At 39.5% G+C, this 20,884-nt stretch overlaps 1 protein-coding gene across 2 annotated transcripts; it reads left to right on the forward strand.

The window, feature by feature from the left end:
* Positions 1-396: 396 nt before the first annotated feature.
* On the forward strand, positions 397-16,272 carry LOC110980474 (muscarinic acetylcholine receptor M2-like). Of its 2 annotated transcripts, none has more exons than XM_022237173.2 (2): positions 397-2,284; positions 8,999-16,272. In XM_022237173.2, exon 2 carries the CDS (start codon positions 9,135-9,137, stop codon positions 10,494-10,496), a length of 1,362 nt encoding a protein of 453 aa, XP_022092865.1. In that variant the 5' UTR covers positions 397-2,284; positions 8,999-9,134; the 3' UTR covers positions 10,497-16,272. The 2 variants fall into 2 exon arrangements, with proteins under 2 accessions (XP_022092865.1, XP_022092866.1); XM_022237174.2 differs by having other exon boundaries at positions 397-2,247.
* Positions 16,273-20,884: the final 4,612 nt, after the last annotated feature.

Here is a 20,884-nt window from a genome sequence, read left to right on the forward strand (position 1 = left end):
ACGGTGGCAGGGGCAGCCAGGCAGAGTGTGGTTGTGATAGGTAAGACCTTAATGGAAACATTTTATCATAACAGACAACCAAATCACCAGAAAAAATGTCGTGAGTTTCACCTTCACGTGCGCTATATATTCCCTCCTGCAGAATGTTCACCGGTCAAATCAGCTCTCCAGTAGACAAAAACAGCTTGCAAAAACTTCTGTCATGCTATTTTGTAATCAAGGAGCAAGATTTGGGTGAAGGGTAAATTCGATTTTGCTGATATTACAATGTAGAAACATACAGGCTATATAAAATAGCATTGCTGACATTTCTTCCGAAATATTTTGCCTCCCGGTATGCCGTTTTCCAAGGAAATTGAGGATATTGGGTTTTGGATAATAAATGCACTAGTAAGACCTATCCCCTAAAAAAGTAGGTATTATCTGGGACCCCTAAGTCGCCTAATTGAACGACAATGTGACAAGGCCTCCGTACATTACGCCCGCCGTCTGCATGTAAGCCCAACTAGTCAAGGTTTTCGTGATAAGATTATTCAGTCGAGATTATAATTCGATCTCCTGGATTCAAATTGAATCTGGATGAATGTCAGTGCAGGTGTGCAGCACAAATATTGATTTGGAAAGTAACTGAGTTATAAAACAAAACAGCAAGGCTGAGACGTTAAGGCTAAAAAAGTCCGTTGCAATTGCAAGAAAGTTGTCTTGGAAATCCAAAGAACATCTCACACAAACAAATGAGTATACAGATATAGAATTATTGAGCCTTTGAAATTAATTAAAAACATACTGTGGACAAACGACTGCATAAAAGGTCAGCAATGAAGTACTGAGGCAGTGCATGAAAAAGAACGGGTGGATGTAATCAATACTAACTCGAAGTAAACCACGAAGTAACGTACAAAACAGGGGATCGGAGCTTCAAATGATTTGACTGGGTAATAGTCGAGGGGCATTCGGCCAATTAAAATTTTGCTGAGGTAACACTTGGAAAGTCAAGAACTAACGACAACCTCGCGGACAAGTCTTGTGCCAATCCCTCATATGATTAGCACGGGTGATACAATGGATTTCATACTAATGATGTAGGGCAAACGCATTCGTGTAGCACATTTTCAGTGCCGATTGAATCTTAAATGTAATTCATTTCTCTTCCGTGTGAGCTTCGCCACAGTGTGTTATTCAAAAAGACTACTGAGCGAAGAAACTATAAATGATAAACCTATCCTCATAGATCATAATCAATCAGCTTTGCAAGAGGACGTGTAAGGGTTAAGGTTTGTGGAACAAATTTGTGGAAAGGGGCAACCCATCTAACACCACGAATGAACCTATGCACAAGCATAATCTCGTCGGAATTTTATACGCTTTACCAAGGTTTTATTGACCAAGGAAAGACTGTTTGTTTCATAAGCAGCAGATGACGAGGCGACGAGGCAAGTTGTTCATTCAGACGGACCGTGACAATGTTCAGTGGATGGCACCGTGTTGCTAGGGAGCATGCGTTGTGTGATCACCGTACGTGAGAGTTGGTACGTGGATAAGGCTACCTCCTTCCTACTTCAGCACGCACGGCTCACAACATCCCGGAGCACGCACGGATGATGTAGTCACGCTTTGCAGGCTCCATCCATGGCACTCGTCCAACAGTTCAACTTTAATTTGCTCACACCCATTTTTGGCGTCCAGGCAGTACCTCTGGCGTAATGGTTCTTGTGCATTCCGATGGATTTCGACACTGGTAGCCTAACCGAACCTGGTACCAACGCCATTCACTTCCTAACACATCCAGTACACGTCCAATCCACCTTAGCAATCGATGGCCCCGTAGTATTCTCCGCAGCCACGGAATAATACCAGCAAGCATGGAGATACAACCACGGTGACGTAATGCAATCGAACAGAGTTTAATTAACCCTAGTGCATAATGTTGATGTACGAAAATGATAACCTTTGTAAATTAGTACAGGAATACCAGGGAGCAGGAACTACGCCGTGTACACAGCATCGCGGTTGATTTCAAAGACTCACTAATAGATACGAGTGATTCATTAGATGCCTTATATCGCCAAAGGTGTGTTGATCAGACAGTACTTCACAGTTGTGATAATGATGTGAGAGGTTTGTGCCAATTTTACAGTCGACTAAAGACCACTCTTGTGATAGAGCATCTGTGGCGAGTGGCTTGGTAGAGACATCTCTCTCAAGAAGCAAGTTTCTCCGTAGGCTAACATACCAACAGGATGCCAGGTACGAAGAAAGAACTTAAGAAGCCAAGAGACTTAAGGTGAGACCTTCCTGGGCCGATATACGGATGTGTATATTGCATCCGTGTAGGTGTGCTTAGGTAAATATTGGTTAGATTAATGGAGTCTGAGCGGGGCATTGCGGGTTGAATTAACGAGATGGGTCCCCCGCAGCAAAATGTCTGGATTGTTTGGATTAGCAGTAATTCGCATACAGGTGTATAGATATAAGAAAGTGTAAAAAGAATATGTTGGTTGAAACTCTTACTCCTTCAAACATTACTACTCAATTTGATGGATTTTAAGTCCAAAAAGCCAAGGCTAAAGATGGATACCGGTGTTTGTGTGCATTGTGCAACACCAAACAGCTAAGACACGTTCTTGTAAACATTGCCGTTTTTTCTACCAGTTATGTAAGAACTAAAGAAAACTGCATTTCTATAGCGCCTATTCGTCAATTTGGAAAAGACGTTCACAGTAAAATGTTTGAGGATTAGAGATATTTGATTCATAGAGCGAAGAATCATGAATGGAATTTAATGGCGTTATTTTGATTGTTTACGAAAACCTTGCTATATCAGTGCTAAACAATAAGTCATTACTCACACAATAGTCCCGATAGCTTTCTTTTACTCCATTTTTCATGGACTGAATACAACGTAGTGACTGATGCAGTTATCAACCCCAATAAAAATTATCCTACATAGGGAAGGAATAATTCTCGCAAGCCTGTAGGCCGACACATAAAACAGGCGTCATTTCTTGAACTGCAGACAAAACTGCTGCTTGGGTATGCTCTAAGCTTCTCATCTTATCATGAAATACAAAAAAAATCAACAAAATAAAAAAAATAAAAAGTAAGCGATTATTCATGGGATTGGGTATGTTCTACCGATTAAGTGAGTAATAACTTACTACGCTGGCTGAATCATCATTATCAAATACCCTGACCACGATGACCATCATTCTCCCTATACATGCACAAAATCGAATCGAAATGCCGTCCAACCTAAGAGCATGTTGGATCCATTATGCTGGAGGGTGATGACTGCCAGGAGGTGTGCTCCCTGTGGATATCTAAGTGACTATGGGGAATCCTGTCTCTATGCAGTAACATCGAGCAACGTGTTGCTATGGGTCGCTTACATGTATTGCAAGCAAGCGCACATTATAGGAAAAGTGAGCCAGAAAGACGTTGATGCTATATAGGTCATGGACGTAAATAGGGAATCGTGTGTAAAGATACAGCCTTCGTCAAACACTATTATTTAAATTTGTTCCGGAATCTTTGCAGTTGACTATATTCTGCTACCTTTTTTGGTGTACTTTACGGCTCTCTTCAATCTATTAAATGCGATGGGATTTTGTTTGGCATTTACTACTAAGTTATCAATGTTTAAATGCGTAACGAAACTATAACGTCGTTAATTATCTCAAAACGTTAGAACTCTGAACCACACCCTAACGATGGCTTTAAATAACAAAATAGTTATACGTGTACAATTGCTTACACGTGAGCCAAAAATATGAAAATACCACACACATTTTAAATCACCAGAAAAATCAGAGCTCGTTTACACAGCTTTTACATTTTCAACTTTCATGATTTTCATGAGTGGAAATCTCCCACTCTCTGATTTATGTTACTTCATTCAAAAGAAACCAATTAGCTAAATCCTTGTGTTTTTAACATTAATTACACAAATTTTAAGGTACATAATGAGCATTTCCAACGGGAAGTTATCTAGAACAGCTAAGCGCAGTGTACTTCAGAACTTTCAGGTCTTTTTGCGTGAGCTGGACGTGGTCAGTTTACTGTCAATAGAGTATGTGTCTCCAGGGGTCTGTTTCATAGCGTGCGTGCTGCGCCCCGTGTGTTTGAAGAGTCGCTCGGTAAGTGCAGTCCTGTACATTGGATGCAGCACAAGACGGACGCGTGGAGGGTATGACGAGGCTCAGATTTCAACCGAAACACAGATGGGAGGCAGCTGCTTACGCCTTATTTCAATTTGATCTGATCACGGACGGACTGAGTAAATATACCTCATTAAGACAAATTTGATGCAATCATCAACACCAATGAATATTTAAGTGTTTTGAGTTCTGTTATTTTAAAGAAGACATGCATCACTTGAAAATATATTGAATCGTCTCCAGTATTATACAAGGAGGGAAATGTGTCGGCGTTATAGTTACGATACGCCTGCCTACCCGCATTGTATCAAGTTGTATGCTTACACATGTAGGTCTAAAATGAGAAAGGCCCTTGTTCAAGAGCAGTTTCAAGATGCACCGTGTCCTGAGAAAATGCTTCAACCACTCGAGTCCCCAAGGGTCAATAAGAAAATAACACCATTCCTTAGGTCACACACAGAAGGAAAAAAATTGTTAGCACTCGAAATGCTAGCGTGACCTATATCAGGGCGCAGATTGTAAATATACTCGAGTGAGGTGTGTAGGCTTTTACGCTTAGTGGTGAAGCCCCGTATGGGTCAAAAGCTTTAGAAGTAGGCCTACACGTACAAGAAAAAAAAATGCACGATAGGCCTACTCAACATGAAACACTGGTTTTTCTAGTTTTGATATGACAGGCACTAGTTTAGAGATAGGTATAGTGGACACGACCAATAAGCTGAAGTAGTCTAGCTAGCTGTGCCATTCAAATTTACCCATGTCATGGAGGCATAATTCGCATGAACATTTAGAGTCTTTCTCTGTCTAATGTTTAAATGTTCCTTGAACATATTCACTAAAATTAGATTAGACCATGGCGAAAATCTGGGCGATTTGTGAATATTGAATCCCTCACATGAGGACCACAAGGCATAGACCGCCTAGGCAACCCCTTGTTGTACTCAACTCCACCCCAAAAAGTACAAACCATGACCTTCTGCTCTGAACGTGGTCACGCAAACAAAATAGAGAATATTCCACCATATCATTCTGAAGAACCCTCTTGTCAACAAAACGAGCCAAATCCTAGCGTATATACTAAGCACCATTTTCCTCTCAGCCTTACACGTTACTGTATTGTAGGCCTATTGTCTTGGTGTACCATCCTCAAAAATGTTATCTGCATACAAAAATGTGAAAATAAAATTCAAAACTTAATGACGAAAAGATACATCGGAAGTTTGAAATGTTGAACCTTTAAAAGGGCAAAAAAGACTAGAGCAACTGGTCATTAATATTTTAACAAGTTGTGTGATAAGTTTAAAAGACCAAGCGCTGTTTAAACTGTTAAACAACCTAGGTTAATTAGAGTGTAAGACTTCAGGTTGTACCTAATTTCGAACAATATTTCAAGAGAGTACTTTTAAACCATTAGGACGATTGTTCAAAGGTGCTTGTCTACGGATGATGCTGCAAGTTTCTCTGTGAAATATATCTGTAAGTTTAACAGACGTATACTAAAATAATCGCCTTTCTGACTCGCCGTTTCCAAATTACTATCGTGCGTGTTTCTTTGACCTAACCCTTAAGCTACACGAGAAGAAAATGCTTTCTTGCAGTTGTCAAGTAAAAGCCTTGTTCATTATTCCAGTGCACTGACTTTCATAATAATATGAATTCAAACAACATTAATGAAATAATAAATCTAGCGTTCCGAAATGAAATTGTCTTTCAATCTAATTATACCGTGCAAACCAATTCGTGCAACGTACAGTTTCGAATATTTACTAAAACAGAAACAAACAGAAAAACAAACCAAAACGTGAACCATGGAAACAGGGAATGTGCCGCCTTTAATTATAGTTGTAGTGTCTTCCGGAGGCAAACGACGGAATTGAATCTTCACCCAAGAGGTCACATGATCAATCAGTTACGCCAAAGTAGCTCCCCTAGACACATGAATAAAACTGTACGATTCACACCTTGCTTGCAAATGCCTCTTGGAAATGGGCTTGTATAACCTCTAGCAAAAAGAGACAAGGAAATGTGGGTCGTGCTTAATGTTCAATTCATGTCCAAATTCACCCAAAACGGACATCATTTCATTTATGTATTCAATACATATAGTTCATGTATTGACATGGGAAGTGGAAAAATTCAAGAAAAGGTTACTTAAATAACTCATTATACCATTAAAAAAACACTGGGCGTAAAAAATCAAACCAATAATTTTCTCTCATGTCTAACTTTGTAACAAGAATATGTATAACACGTTTTAACTCGAAAAGCTATTTACTGTCCTCAATTACGAATTCTCGGTCAAAAAAGGAATGCAATTAAGTTCTCTATAAAGACACACTCGGGAGCAATATACAAATTCAAATTAAAACATTAAGGGACATTCTGGAAACTCTTCATGTGTAATTTATCAATGTCTTCACTGTGATATCCATTCGCTGTGTTCGTTAACATGAAAAAGTCATTACGGGCAGAAGGTTAAAGTATTATCTTACATGGAGCATAACCATGACTGCGCGGCTACAACTTATTTAATAGCACAATTATGACATTGCCTTAAACAACCAATTTCACTGGACATTGTGGATATGCACACGGCATTCGCACTGTGGAAGAGCGTGACATTAGTCAACCAGTCTGGCGAGAAAGCCCCTGGTAATCTTCCACACCCGTTACCTCAGAGGATGAAAATATCAAGTAATGCACCGGGCAAATAAATATTGCACATCTCAGACCCGTTCAGTTTTTGACTCAAACTGTACATTTACCCAGCAGTGTTGGTTAAGTTATATTCCTCAGAGCGACGTACCCAGTTGTGAAGTATATAGAAAATAATGAATATACGAAATAACAATTATTACAACCAACGAGACATAAATGGTACATAAATTGCGCAAACAGATGTGCATTTCATCAATTAATAAGACATCCAACTAAGGAATTTCTGCTGGACAGTTGGATTTCTCAATGCGTCAACGAATGAAAATCGGTTTCAATTCCCTACTGTCCCCTGAACTCAAATTGAACCAACTCCCAAGAGCTTTCACCCGCGATGATGAGTGTCTAACTTCCAAATACAATTTCCTCGACATCTTTGCTTGTTGTGGTAACGCCCACGGATAAAACTCCCTTGAATGTTATAATCTCCTAAAAAGAGCAGATTGTTCCATTTCAATATGTTAAAGACTTGACAGTGAAAGAATATATACCTGAAACATAGCGCTTCAACCAGCAAGAAATCTTTAAGCTACATATACATGGAATTATGTATTTCATGTAGTTAGTCTACTAGAACTTTCCAGTGACTCTACAAGGTGTCTATATGAAAAGTATACCGAGATAAAATTACTGTAATAGCAAAACTACTTTATATATGGGAAAGAGAAATATATCTCTAGAAAGGGCAGAATACCCTCTTTGCAATGGTATACAGCTTGTGATGTTATTGACACAGATGAGTGAACAAACTAGACCGGTGTTAAGGGTACTGAAATCGGCACAGTGACAAGTTTGAATATGTGATTAACAAGGCTAGACCATGCAAGTGTGCAGAATACCAAATGCCTTTGCATTAAGAACGCATTCTTGAAAACAAGGAATGTACCTAAATCAATCTTATCTGCTTTGTTTTCGCTACTTACCTCATCAGTTTAATGTGCTAAGTCCTCCACATGGCCACCATTCCTCTCAATGCACATCTGACATCTTCGTAACATGTCCCTTACTGCTCGTCTGATCATTTCAAGGTCTTGACGGAGATAATTGACTTCTTTCACTATTCTTGCATGTCAACTCCTGAACATTAGCTGAGGGTGTAGTGAAAATTTGGTTCTGCAGGTAACGCCATAAAAAGAAATCACCTTCACCCCACATGCTGACTTTTGTAATCAATATGCACCTTCTCACAGTTCTTAAGGCAAACGCATTTGGTATTCTGCACACTAGCATGGTCTAGCCTTGTTAATCACATATGCAAACTTGTCACAGTGCCAATTTCAGTTCTAGTTTGTTCACTCATCTGTGTCAATAACATCACAAGCTGTATATCATTGCAAAGAGGGCATTCTGTCCTTTCAAGAGATATATTTCTCTTTCCCATATACAAAGTAGTTCTGTTATTACAGTAATTTTTATCTCGGTATACTTTTTATATGAACACCCTGTAGATCTGGTCATGTTATTTTGGCGTCCATGATGAATGCAGGCAGGGTTGATGTTGTATCTGTGCATGCAGCGCTTGCTGGTTTCTATTAAGGCATCAAGGTCGACTAACACAAGGCCCATCGTAAGATATGAAGAATCTAATCAAGGCATGGCCAGTAGACGTGCTTGCAATAATCTAGTCTCACACCAAACGCTGGAGATGTTCACGGCACATCACTCACTCACAAACAGTTTAATAATACATTTTGTGGTGGTGACTGGTGAACGTGATGTAACAGTCATCCCGATTTTCCTGTGGAAGTCTACAGGGATGCGGGTCCTACAGCAATAACCCACCTTTAGAATTGGATCAAGTTTTTATTCTGGGCCTGTCTTCCTGTCAAATAGATATCACAGGATATTTTGACACCCTTGAAGGGGGAAAACTCACATTTTCCTGGTAATACATTCTTCGTTTTTAGCACGAAAAACATTGGAAAATAAAGTTGCCAAAGACACTTGTTGCTCTTGATTGGAGAGAAAAAGTGCCGAAACCTAATTTCACGTGAGAATCAAGATCTTACATAATGTTGCTCCGAACCAACATTTTGAAAATAAGGCGTCACAAATACATCAGAACAACTAACCTAACTGCAAACAAAACTAGTTCCAATTTCCTGATTTTTATTATCTATCTGCAGGAATGTAAGAAGCTGAGGACATTGCTGACTCACTAGAAACCTGGGCAACCTCCTGGGTGGAGTCATACACGAAGCCTTCAAGAGGAACCAGTTGGGAGCCAGACGTTATTTCGAAATCTGACATCGACAATTTAACATGGAGCTTACGGTAACGGTGGAAACTATGGATGCACCGATGAATTGTACCGGAGTTAACTGCACTGATGAGCCGGACGAGGGATTGTCCAACCTGGAAATAATCAAGATAATCTGCATGGCCATACTGTCCGCAATAGCTAGTCTAATAACCATATGTGGCAATGCATTGGTGATTGTCGCGTTCTGTCGTGAGAGAAGACTTCGCTGCCTCAGCAACTACTTCATTATCAGCATGGCGTCAGCTGATGTCATTATTGGCGCGTTCTCCATGCCTTTGTACACAATGTATCTCCTGATTGACCACTGGCCATTGGGACCAGTGATATGCGACATATGGCTGTTCGTAGACTATCTTTGTTGTGGTGCTTCTGTACTCGGTATCCTTCTAATAAGTGTTGATCGTTATCGGTGTCTGTCTCATCCAATGACCTATCGAAGTGACATGACCCGTGCGCGTGTCTTGTTCTTAATTATAGCCAGTTGGATCACCACTATTTTGCTTTTTGGGGTGCCAATTGTTGGCTGGCAGTTCTTTGAAGGAAAACGTACCGTACCAGCCAATCAGTGTGAGGTGCAGTTTACCAACGACGCTTTCTTCACTGCTGGTTCCATCATAATGATCTACTGGTTACCACTTGTCGTGATTCTTATCTTGTACATACGCATATACCTCTTAACGAGACATCTAGTGAAGCGCGAGGCCAGAATTATTGGCAGGTTGAGCGTCAGGCACCATGTTGAACCAGCAGAAACCTCACACAATAACAATCACCATGACAGAAAGTTTTCTTCCGGGGTTATGCTAGACTCAGAAGATGAACAAACAGTTTCATTTCCGACTAGGGACCTGCCATTACCACCTCATCCCGAAGAAGACAATGACGTATGCGGACGTGCCTCGTGCTCCACACACTACAACAACGGTTGTCGCGTCGACGGCGAGCGGAGGGTCACCCTACCATCAGAAACAGACGAGTTCTCAGAGAGCGACCGGACCACACAAGCTTCGCATCGAACCTCAACAAAAGCCAGTCCAAACAGTAAGGATCACACCATAGGTAAGACACTGTCAGCCGCTCTGAACAGTTTGAAAGAAGCTAAGGCTGTAAGGACGCTGAGCGCTATCCTAGGAATCTTCATTGTCTGTTGGACTCCGTATAGTGTTCTAGTCATTGTCAAAGGCTTCTGTCCTGACTGCGTCAACACCTACCTGTATGAACTTAGCTACTTTCTCTGCTACATCAACAGCACATGCAATCCAATGTGCTATGCGTTTGCCAACAGGGATTTCAAGATTGCATTCAAGAAAATCTTACTCTGCGACGGACAAAAGTATGGCTGGAAGGCAAATCATTATTGAGGAAGATTTAATCAATAGACCCATCCATTAGGCCCCGCCCAATTGTTTTCTGACCAGTCACATTCGTGATTTATAAAATATGTTCGACATGCATGCACGTACGTATGATACGCGCGGCTGAAACATGTAGAGTGGCGTTCGAGAAGAGCACATGTTAAAATGCCATCCTCGCTTCCATGGGCTGCGTGCGCGTTAGTTAGATCGCGCAAGGCATGGTGGAAACCAACATGGCGCGGCAAGATCGTTCTTATGGGAACGAGGTTGGCTAAACGTCCACGTGCGCAGTTGGCGGGGCTTACTGGATATTGTCTGTTAGAATGGGTGCATGGCAATGGTTACTTCCACTTAAATGTTTGCTAACTGCAAAAATATTCTTCGCAATATAGTCACGTCTACACTTGTGAAAAATGTCTGTGTTTTGCAGCAAATGGTTCTGATGTAAATTCATGTTGAGAATGTTGAAGGTGCGAACTGTCTCTTTCACTGTGTCCTGACATAACCTAGATAGGAAAACAATTAAGCATTGAAATGAGTTTCATTACTTGCTATCACAACCAACAATTAAAGTGTCTTTTTACAAAACCATGACTATGAAAAACTTAGGAAATTATTCTTTAACATTCAGTCGATCAAAGCAAGTTTAAATCTTAAAGTATATATAGGTTGCCTTTGAAAAAAAGCATGCATTCTGCACGTAATGGCATTACTAATGAAAATGTTTTACACGGAAAAATCAATGGAGCTAGCAAAACAGACGGTCAATCAATAGGGCTGGCCAGTTATTAATGAAAGATACTAGGTAATTGTTTTAGTAATGAACGGTGCTTGCAGTATAAAACTTACCTCTTAGTATCTACATTTCGGTTTGAAAACCTCCCAATGTTTTGAATAGTCACATGAGGGCGATATTCGAGCGCATAAAAAACATTCTGCCCACAGTTAAGGAGTGGTATTATGTACTTCCACGCATTCCTTAATACGGATGCATACAGCTTGTTGGGGGCTTATTTTCTTTGATTTATACATGTATTAAGAAATTGATTCGTACCATAAACCGCCTCGAAAACAATAGGCCTATGGCTACTGCATAGAGGTGTATGCAAGCGAACAACCTGCAATAATTAATCAAATGTGCATCCAGAATATAAAACCCAGTGGAACAAAAAGTGCACGATCTGTCAGTTAACTTTGTCCAGGCAGAATTTTAAGGGATCACTGATTCAAATCGAAGTAGGATACGGGGGTGAAGTATAGGAAATAAAATATTCACCGCATTGCAGAAACAAACTCCACCAAAGGCAACGGGTGTGGACCTGCGCTTTTTCATCAAAAAATCAATTGTATGAACACAAATTTTAATGTGGTCAGGGATTTTAATCCTTCAACACAACTAAACAAAAATTATCACGATACTACTGAGATTTCACTCACACAATCAACACATATAAAGCGTTGGCATAGCTTGACCTCATTCAAGTCGTCATCCTGTTACGCCCACTTGAGCTGTCCTAGGCGCACGTGCGGTCTAAGTAGATTCGTTACCTAGTTCCTCACGAACCAACCTCAACATCCATTTATGAAAGAGGATCCCTACAAGGTATCCGACTTTTAAGTATGCCCCCTATCGTGAATTAGACTTTTTAAGTTGATGACAGGGAGGTAATATTGTACTGGGATCAGTAATGGAGGAGATAAGATTGGTTCCTGGGCCAGCCTATACTCCTGCAACTGCCATGTTGGACTAGGGAGTAATTGAAGGGTGTTAACGGAGGAAGGCACTGACTGATTTGCTGCGAATTTTTCCCTGCTTTATAAGCCGCTGATGGAGCCAGACACTCTTTATTGGACACGGCGAGGTTGACTACCTTAAGGATTTGGGATGCAAATTTGGTCACGTTTATTAAAACAGCTGGAATCAAGTCTTTCATACCGTCAGCTAGACCATCAACATTGACACGGATGCCTGGATTCTACTTTCATTTTCAGTTAATCAGTCTTATTTTTGTTCTTGCTATATATTAAATTATTCACTGGGCTGAATTATTCAAGGAATTGTGCTTTTATTTTTGTTACAAACGAAAATACTTTACGGACGTTGCCTCATTATAAGACAGTCGACGGCCATTAAGAAAAGAGTCGTCATTAGCTTTAACTTGAAAATGATTAATGAATTACCAGTTAGGTCACAATTAAGGCCAATGGCATAGCTCATTTACTGGAAAATGAACAGATTGAAAATTTTTAACAGGAAATGACTCTCGTTGTGCAACAGCTCAACAGCTCATTTCTGAAAATCTTTACATGTAATATGGGACTTGTGCAGCATACCACCACGTATATGCATTATTCTTATTATTCTGCGATTTGTTTTATTAGCACACGAACAAAGTGAGAAGAAGTGTGAATGTCTGTCGATAAACAAGATGAATCGAGGGGTGTTTATGATCCGCATAACACGACCTGTTAGCAGTTGCAACTAGGTACAATGGGTCGGTTCTTTGTTTTGGCAGTTGTGTTGTTTAGTCTTTGCTTCAAGCCTGTTCAGTTGGACGCCCCACTGACATGTCACCGAGTATCCTCTCCCGACAAGGGAAATTAAACACGCTAAAATGTAGCATTAACAAACGGGGACTATCCGGGACAAGCACTGATTGAAACTCGTTACATCGTAAATTGAAGTGATTCGTTCTCAAGACACAGGCCTTGTCATCGTTGTTGGAGGTAGCAGTCAGGTAGAAACTCAAGCAATCAGCCAAGAAATTATCACATCCGTACACGGGTGCGAAATGGAAATTATGATGCCTGTCGGAAGATCGGCCTGAAAATCAAGAGAGAGCCGACTTCTTATCGACTCGTTGATTCAAGCGTTGGAAAATCGATCGTAGTTGGCCTATGCTTATATTAAAAAAACCCTCCTAAACCCTGAAATAACCACTTGGATGCTACAAATCACGATTAGATTTCCTAAAAAAGAAACGGATTTCACCTTATTTAAGGAAATAATTTTAACTGAATAAAAATGCTCCAAAATTGTTTTGAAAAAGATTATGTGTATTAACCTATGTACTATATATACATTTACACTTGCTTAGCAACTTTGGGAATGTTTGCATATTATATCTAAGCAGGTCAAGACATGAAATAAACGTTTTGTTTGATAATAAGTTGAAGATTTAAATATTCTTTGTCTTTGGCAAAGTGTAGGTACTATGTTGGCTGATGTTGGGAGTTAACTCGGTTGGATACGTTCAGATCGAAATGTCTTTCCTGACAGTTAATGTCTTGTTTTGTCATTTGAACAACACATTCCTGCTAATAACGTAGAACTGAATTACTAAATTACGTAAGGGGATGGATATTATGTATGGTGATGCGCTTCCAAATGCATATTTTATTATTTCACGATAAACAACAGCTAATGTTAGCAAATGAAAAATCAAAGATGAAATCTGTTGATTTAACTTAATGGTCATGAATGTAGAATTTGATTCACGGGTACTTTTGGAAACTTAAATTTTAGGTGGATTGACATGTACAATAAAACACGAGTAGGCTAGGAAAATCACTTGAGTAACATTCGTGGGAAATATTTTTTTCCAAAACCTAGGATAGAAAATTCAGCATTGTTGGAGAAAAATCAATAGCTTTTTACCGCGCTCGAATATAGTGTGTCCTAGATGTAGTTGATTATTACTACGGTAGTTACATAGTATTCTTACAAATGGTGTCATTAGGGAGACATTTTGTGGCAAATTTTTCGACCTTCGGGAGACATCGGTCATTAGGGAGACATTGCAATGTCTCTTTAATGCCCCATCTACCAGAAGGAGGCCGAATTTTACCGTCCAGATTTTGAGAGATGATAGATTAGGGTCTAAATTGAAAACACACAAAGTTTGGTTCAGATCAGATTAGGGAATATTTAATTATGGGCCAACAAAGTTTGTGCACGTTCTTATGGGTAAGTCTCCCAAGTGACCCATTTTCGGTAATTAGTATTATATTTATAATTATCTGGAAAACAAAATTACCTGTTGTAATAACGATAAATACAAGCATGTTGTTTTAAACTGAAAAGTTTCAAAAAGACAGTTTCTCTACACAAACAGGTTATCTGATTTATACAAGCACTGAATATCAGTGACAAAAAATGGCAACATAGTCAATAAATAAGAGCATTATTTATCAAAATGAATGACTATACTAACAATCAACGTACAATCATTTGTAATTGGCAAATATTCAAAGAATATTTTTCTGGGTGTAATATGTTATATTTGTATGATTCAATATCAACCGAACTAAGGTTTACTAACAGTCTGCATTCAGGACTGGTATCATAACGAGTAGAGGATATAATTGCAGAAGTAAATTATATACGGGAAAGTAAATTTTGGTTAAACCTTGAAAGAAATGACAGGCACATCGGAAGAACGATGGTCTAGTTATCTCGTACACAATGGGTCCGAGATTGTTACCTTTAAATATCGTCAAGACAGACAAAATTACAAAAAAAGTTTCTTAACAGCATTCAATTTGTTGTAATACATGATAATACGATAATTTTGTCTACCTCTGCGATGTATCAGATAGAATGAATTGGACTTGATTGGCGATCATAAATGAGGGGATGGCTCTCAGGAAAATGAATATACCCACCGACCTGAAAAATATTTGACAGATAAAGTGAAACGTGCAACAAGGTAAAGCGCTGTAAACAAAGCCCCTATCCTGTGGCGTTTTCATCAGTTCTCAGTAATTTTTCCATGTTTATGTTTTCTTCACGATGTTTCCTTATTAATGTTTCCTCAATTTAACACGAATCATGAATCGTTCAGTTTAAATCCTATGCTACCGATACGACTGTTGATTAATATTGGAGGGTAACTTCCCATGAAGAAAATTGGTCAGATATTCGAATAATTTTAGTACATGTGAAAACAAATTTGACGTGTTTAGAGTTAATAAAATTGAGACCTATTTTAATTAACAATAAAAGTGACTGGTCGAAAGGCGCAGTATTTGTAGCGTGTAGGTTTTAATAACTCAACAACTGGATATGAAGTCGCTGTTCTCATTAAATATTCATAACTACATCGCAGCAATTCAATAGCATAATAATTCACAGAACTTACTGCTCCCATCAACCCTTACGTATTACAAGCTCTTATACTGCCGAAAACGCGTAAAGGCTTGCCGTGTACAAGTTTATTATTTTTATTATTCAGTACACCGTACACTGTGTACAGACCGACTTTGTTTAACTTGAACCATTACAAAGTCAGCCCTTTAATACAAATTTTGTGTAACAATGAGTGATTGTAGGTGATATCTGGATCTCTAGGAAGGTTTTCTGAAAATTCGCCACAGCATGCAAAAATGGGTATTGTGCACATTTGTAACCATTCCTTTTCATAACAATCTGGAGAATTGTCGCTGTTACTTGTGTAGGTTTTATATTTTGTTATCGTGTGTATGTCGTTGTTGCTATTAATGCCGATGTTGTGCTGTTTTGTAAACGACATCTTAATATGAATTACGATGGTCCTTGTTATATTTCACTTATTGAATACACATGGCATTGGACAATATTGATTCTGTCAGTCGTTAACTAGATTTCCTTTAATGGACAATATTAGAGGAGATATGTGTAAAAAGTGTATAAGCAAAACTCCACTATAAACCCCATCCATGAGCAAAACTGTGTCTTCAAGATTCCCGCCCTACATTTGTAATAAAAACCGACACAGTACACTGTGATCAACATTTACTCAAAGCCATCGTGTAATTACGGATAAATATGAGATAGGTTTGGTTGCTACATATTTTCATTTTTGTGGAAGGGTGCAGATATGTTTGCAGTCGTGAGCCGGAGACAAATTGGCGAGGGAGTTTGCACGACAAGTTGATCGATGGTTTCACCATCAGCCGCTACGACATACCAGCCGGCGTCAGAGCACACATATAATGTTGATCTGTTGCCTGGGGCCGGGCAGAACGGCTGGAGAGGAGTTCTAGTGTGATAGATCGTGCACCCATCCTTCTTTTCATCTTGGATAATTTTCAAGACCCCAAATGTTCCCGTTTCTGAAGCAACAGACTTTCTGCTTGTTTGGTAATACAGCCGTGCAATGGTCATCTGCCTAATACCCAAGTTGGGTTACATCAAGTTCACTGTCAAATTTTCAGCATAATGGCAATGTTAAAAAATTTCAGTTGTAATTATGTTTTCTATTCATAAATCTGTCCGGAATATACAGCATAGATGACACATTTTCTAATAGTGTGTCAGTGTGTAGGGATTTGGTATGGTACCCCGATGACTGGGCCAAAAGAAGTGAAGCGAGAAGGGCTTTTGGCTGACACTTTGGTTCTTTTCACCAGCTATGGTATCATTTGACAGTTGTTTGTGAAGTAACTACGAAGATAAAGAAAAAGTAACTACTTTTCTGAAGTGGAGGAAAAGCGGGTGGTGACAAAGACGAACGCCTTCTTCTGCAAGAGGACAAGTGCGCAATGCTTGTCGACTTACCATTTTAGCCTTAAAGAAATTGCAGCTAACTAGTTGGCTAACAAATCCTACCATACAGGAGCACACTCGACTAACTAAATCCATTCCAAATTGGTACTTCTTGAAATCCCAAGTGAGTATTTTCTCTCGAAGAGCGCTACAAATTTACCGCTTTAGCTTTGTAACGTTGACTGAGAGAACAATGACTATTCTGAGTCAAGGATGCGTGGGAGTACGTTGTGTATAAGCCCTGATCTGCTCAAGTGGATTGTATTTTCGCCGTCTAAAATAAAGACATCGGATTGGAGTCGAAAAAGACACTACTTGCAAAAGATGTGGTGACAATGAGACATCTGCATGTACTCTCTCTGTCCTTACAGCAAACATACATTTTACTCATTACTTAATTTTATTGCAACATATCCTGACAGGTACTGCACCAGGGTTTAAGTATGTAAAAGAATAAATTACCAAACAGCACGACTTCACATGATGCCAAATCAGTGAAACCATAAAATATATAAAAGCATTGGTTGGGTCATAAATGGAAATCGATGATGAGTTTGAAGAGTCGCATATATAGTTTGAGACCAAACTATCTGCAGTCACCAACGGCCAATATTAACAAACAGCTTGACAACATTTCAAACAATTCATGGCAACATTCAAACAGAATTAATCGTGTGCCACTGAGGCGTATTTTCTGCCCCGCCCTAACACTTTTTTTGAAAATCGAGCATTTGGCTGCCCTCCTAATCCCTTCTAAAGAAAGTGACAAACAACGCTCTCTGCAGTAGTTGGTATAGAGGATCTGTGGGCGGTTCAAGCCCCCCTGAAGTGCTAATTTATTGGTTACATGAAATATGGAGAGATGAGTAAAAAATGGTGTACAGTTCTGAACTGTGGTCTCAAAATGTTGCAGATCACCGGTGCATCTTAATGGCTCAAGACCTATGGAAACAACCTTTTCTACTGCAAATGTGGCGACCCTCTGCTCTCAAATTCAACCCTTTCAAGAAAGGAAGGTCCACTTCTATGTAATTTTCTCCAACTTTCGGATACGCTCTGTCGCTGATAGCAAAGTATATAGCTGCAGACTCAACCGCCTAAACCCAACATTACGCTAGATCACGTTTGTAACTTGACCTTTGGGTTATCTCTCCTCAAAACTATAGGTTTTCAAGCACAAAGGCAAGAGAAACCTGTTTTCCCACCAAAGATGGTCCTCTAGTTGCTATGGTGCACTAATATTTACCTTGGCAAAAACAAGTTGCAAAATGGTTTGAAAACCTAGATTTAGTGACATCACGAAATAGAGGAGACGCTATAGGTTTACGTCTTTTAACTTTATCGTGGTTCGCATCTTCTTGTGTCCGATCAATAACCATGAAATCTGATATCTAATAAGCCACAGTAACTTATAGAAAGTGCTTTTATTTGCCAGGTTACTATGGTAACAGACCGGTGAACAGATATTTGTTCTAATATCAGATGATGTCTACTGCGGGATATTCGAGTAGCCGCCCACTATTTAGAATTCGTACTGTCTATGCAGGCGATTTATCTGATCTCGTTTACTTTTCCGTTTCATTTTGTCTGTTCATTTTGTCGACAAAATCTGGGGTTACCTATCAATAATGAACAAAGGAAATGAGTACATTATTTGCAAAGTTACTACACAAGAGACCCAAAAGTAATGGCATAACAAAACGGCTGCATGCAAACAAAATGGCCTGAGTAGATTACCTTGGTTGTGAAAAGTAGTACGAACGCAGCCATGTTTGAATGTCATTATTTGGCGCCTAATAAAGTTTGCAGCATCAAGTAGAATGTTTTCATTACTACTGAATATCAAGCTCCATTATCGAATCCCTGTGGGGCTAACATGTTCAGCCAGGAGTATCTTTCCCATTAATAATCATTATATGAAATACTGATGTTAGACGGGATCGTATTTTGAAACACTACACGCCATTGGTCAAATAATTATCCTATTTGTAAATCTTGTACTTATAATACGTCAAAGACACAAATAGCGTTAGCAAACAGGTTGACCGTGCGGACGGGATTGCCCTCATCGAAATGTAAATCAGCAACCCGTATATGTAACGTAAATCGTGATGGCGTAAGAGGTGTAACTGTTTGTCTCTGCGTGCTCAATATCTCTGAACTAAATGTTTTGCAATTTTGGGAATGCACTGACACCAAAACAGCCATTTCCAGTTGAAATTTGCCAGACTGTAGTGTATATACATCAACTGTTTGCGATGGACTGTTACTTAAGATGCGGCAAAATGGAAGCAAGAGAGCGATGAAAATCGAAGAAGACGGCTACCCAACAGTGTAATCAGTGAGTTGGCTCTCAGAGATATTTAAATGAAGCCTGACAGATCGATAGGTGTGGACTGCATCTGACTATGCCTGACTGATACACAAGGTTGCAGAAGGACCGCTTTAAAGGCTGACTGCAAGGTAAACGGAGAGTGCCGATCTGTGGTCTTTGATCTATTTTCAGGATTGCTTGGGGCTGAAAAGGAATGTGCTTGGCGGTGATGATGCATTTGAAGTATGGGCCTACTGGTAATGCACTTTTAGTTTGGAAATGTCCCAGAAACACTCTCATATATAGGAGGCCTACAATTCGATGGATCTAAAAGATTCAAAATAATGCCCGTATATGCTTCCATGAGTGGCATGCAAACTACATATTTTATGAAGCGTTATGGCCACTTTTACAATATCATAGTATTTCAAACACTATGTAAAGGCCCATAGATTTTGCTATTAGTTTTGAGGCGGGTACCAACATAATGCACAAGTTAACGTCCAATGTGCTAACCCATCGAAACTGAAGTATATCAAGGGGGGGCTGAGGCCAGGCTGCCCCCGCAGGAGAACTATCGCAATTTATTATTTTTTCAACCCCAAATGAAAATGAGGAAACTTTCTTTTTTAGGGGAGAGGGTAGCGATTCTTTTATGGTGAATAACTGGACAATAATTTTAGAAAAATGCTTATTTTGCCCTATAGAACTCATTATCTGGATGTGCCACTAATCTAAATCACGTCATAAAATACTGATGAAATAGGGTAATTGGTAAAAACTCGTCACAAGGTGTATTGGTTTGACTAACATCAAAATGAATAACAAAATAGGTTATTAATAACTGACATCAATATCTCTAATTAAGTTTAAAACCTTGTAATGAAGTGGCATTGCAAATACACACGCCAACATTCTGTCATTGTGTCTTTTAAATGTTTGCACTGGGTTTTACTTTGACCCCTGCGTTAAGATATCAATATTACTGACTTGCACTTTTTCTAATTTGAAAAATGAAAGTTGGTTCATTTTGGTTTTCACTTTTCCTGTCAAAATCGACAGCAGTACTTATAATCCGTGCCTACTTCTCCAAGTATCTTCTCATTCCTGAATGATTCTTGGAGCTGTTGGGGAAAAAGTTGAACACAGGCTGACGCCATAACGGCTGCAACATATCGACTGGTCGGGTGATTCCTCGAAGACCGTTAGTACTGAACGGCATCAGGATTGGCCTCGGTTCTTTAATCAGCGAGGGTGGGTTCCACTAATAGCGCTATCACTCCCAAGATGAGACAAATTGGATGGATGTTCATCGCATCTAGACCAAACAAACACGACCGCTCAATTTCATTACCTAGACTGGTGACTGTGTGAGAACTAATCAAGCCTGCCCGGCAACGATGACCACCTCATAATACTGTTGATCGCTTCCCAAATGGTTAAATGACTAAGATGAGTCTAACACTTTGATTAAAATCCAGGGCTGGCAGAGTTCGTCTCATATTGAATTGTTCAGATTACAGCTCATGGGGTAAACTCAAAATCAATCAATAT

This window comes from Acanthaster planci, linkage group LG02 (genome assembly GCF_054643075.1).
Source record: "Acanthaster planci isolate LZ-2023a linkage group LG02, COTS_SCS, whole genome shotgun sequence".
In the NCBI taxonomy this organism is placed as follows: Eukaryota; Metazoa; Echinodermata; class Asteroidea; order Valvatida; family Acanthasteridae; genus Acanthaster; species Acanthaster planci.

Coding starts and splice junctions, on each gene's coding strand:
- LOC110980474 (XM_022237173.2), top strand. CDS start 9,135: ATGGAGCTTACGGTAACGGTGGAAACTATGGATGCACCGATGAATTGT.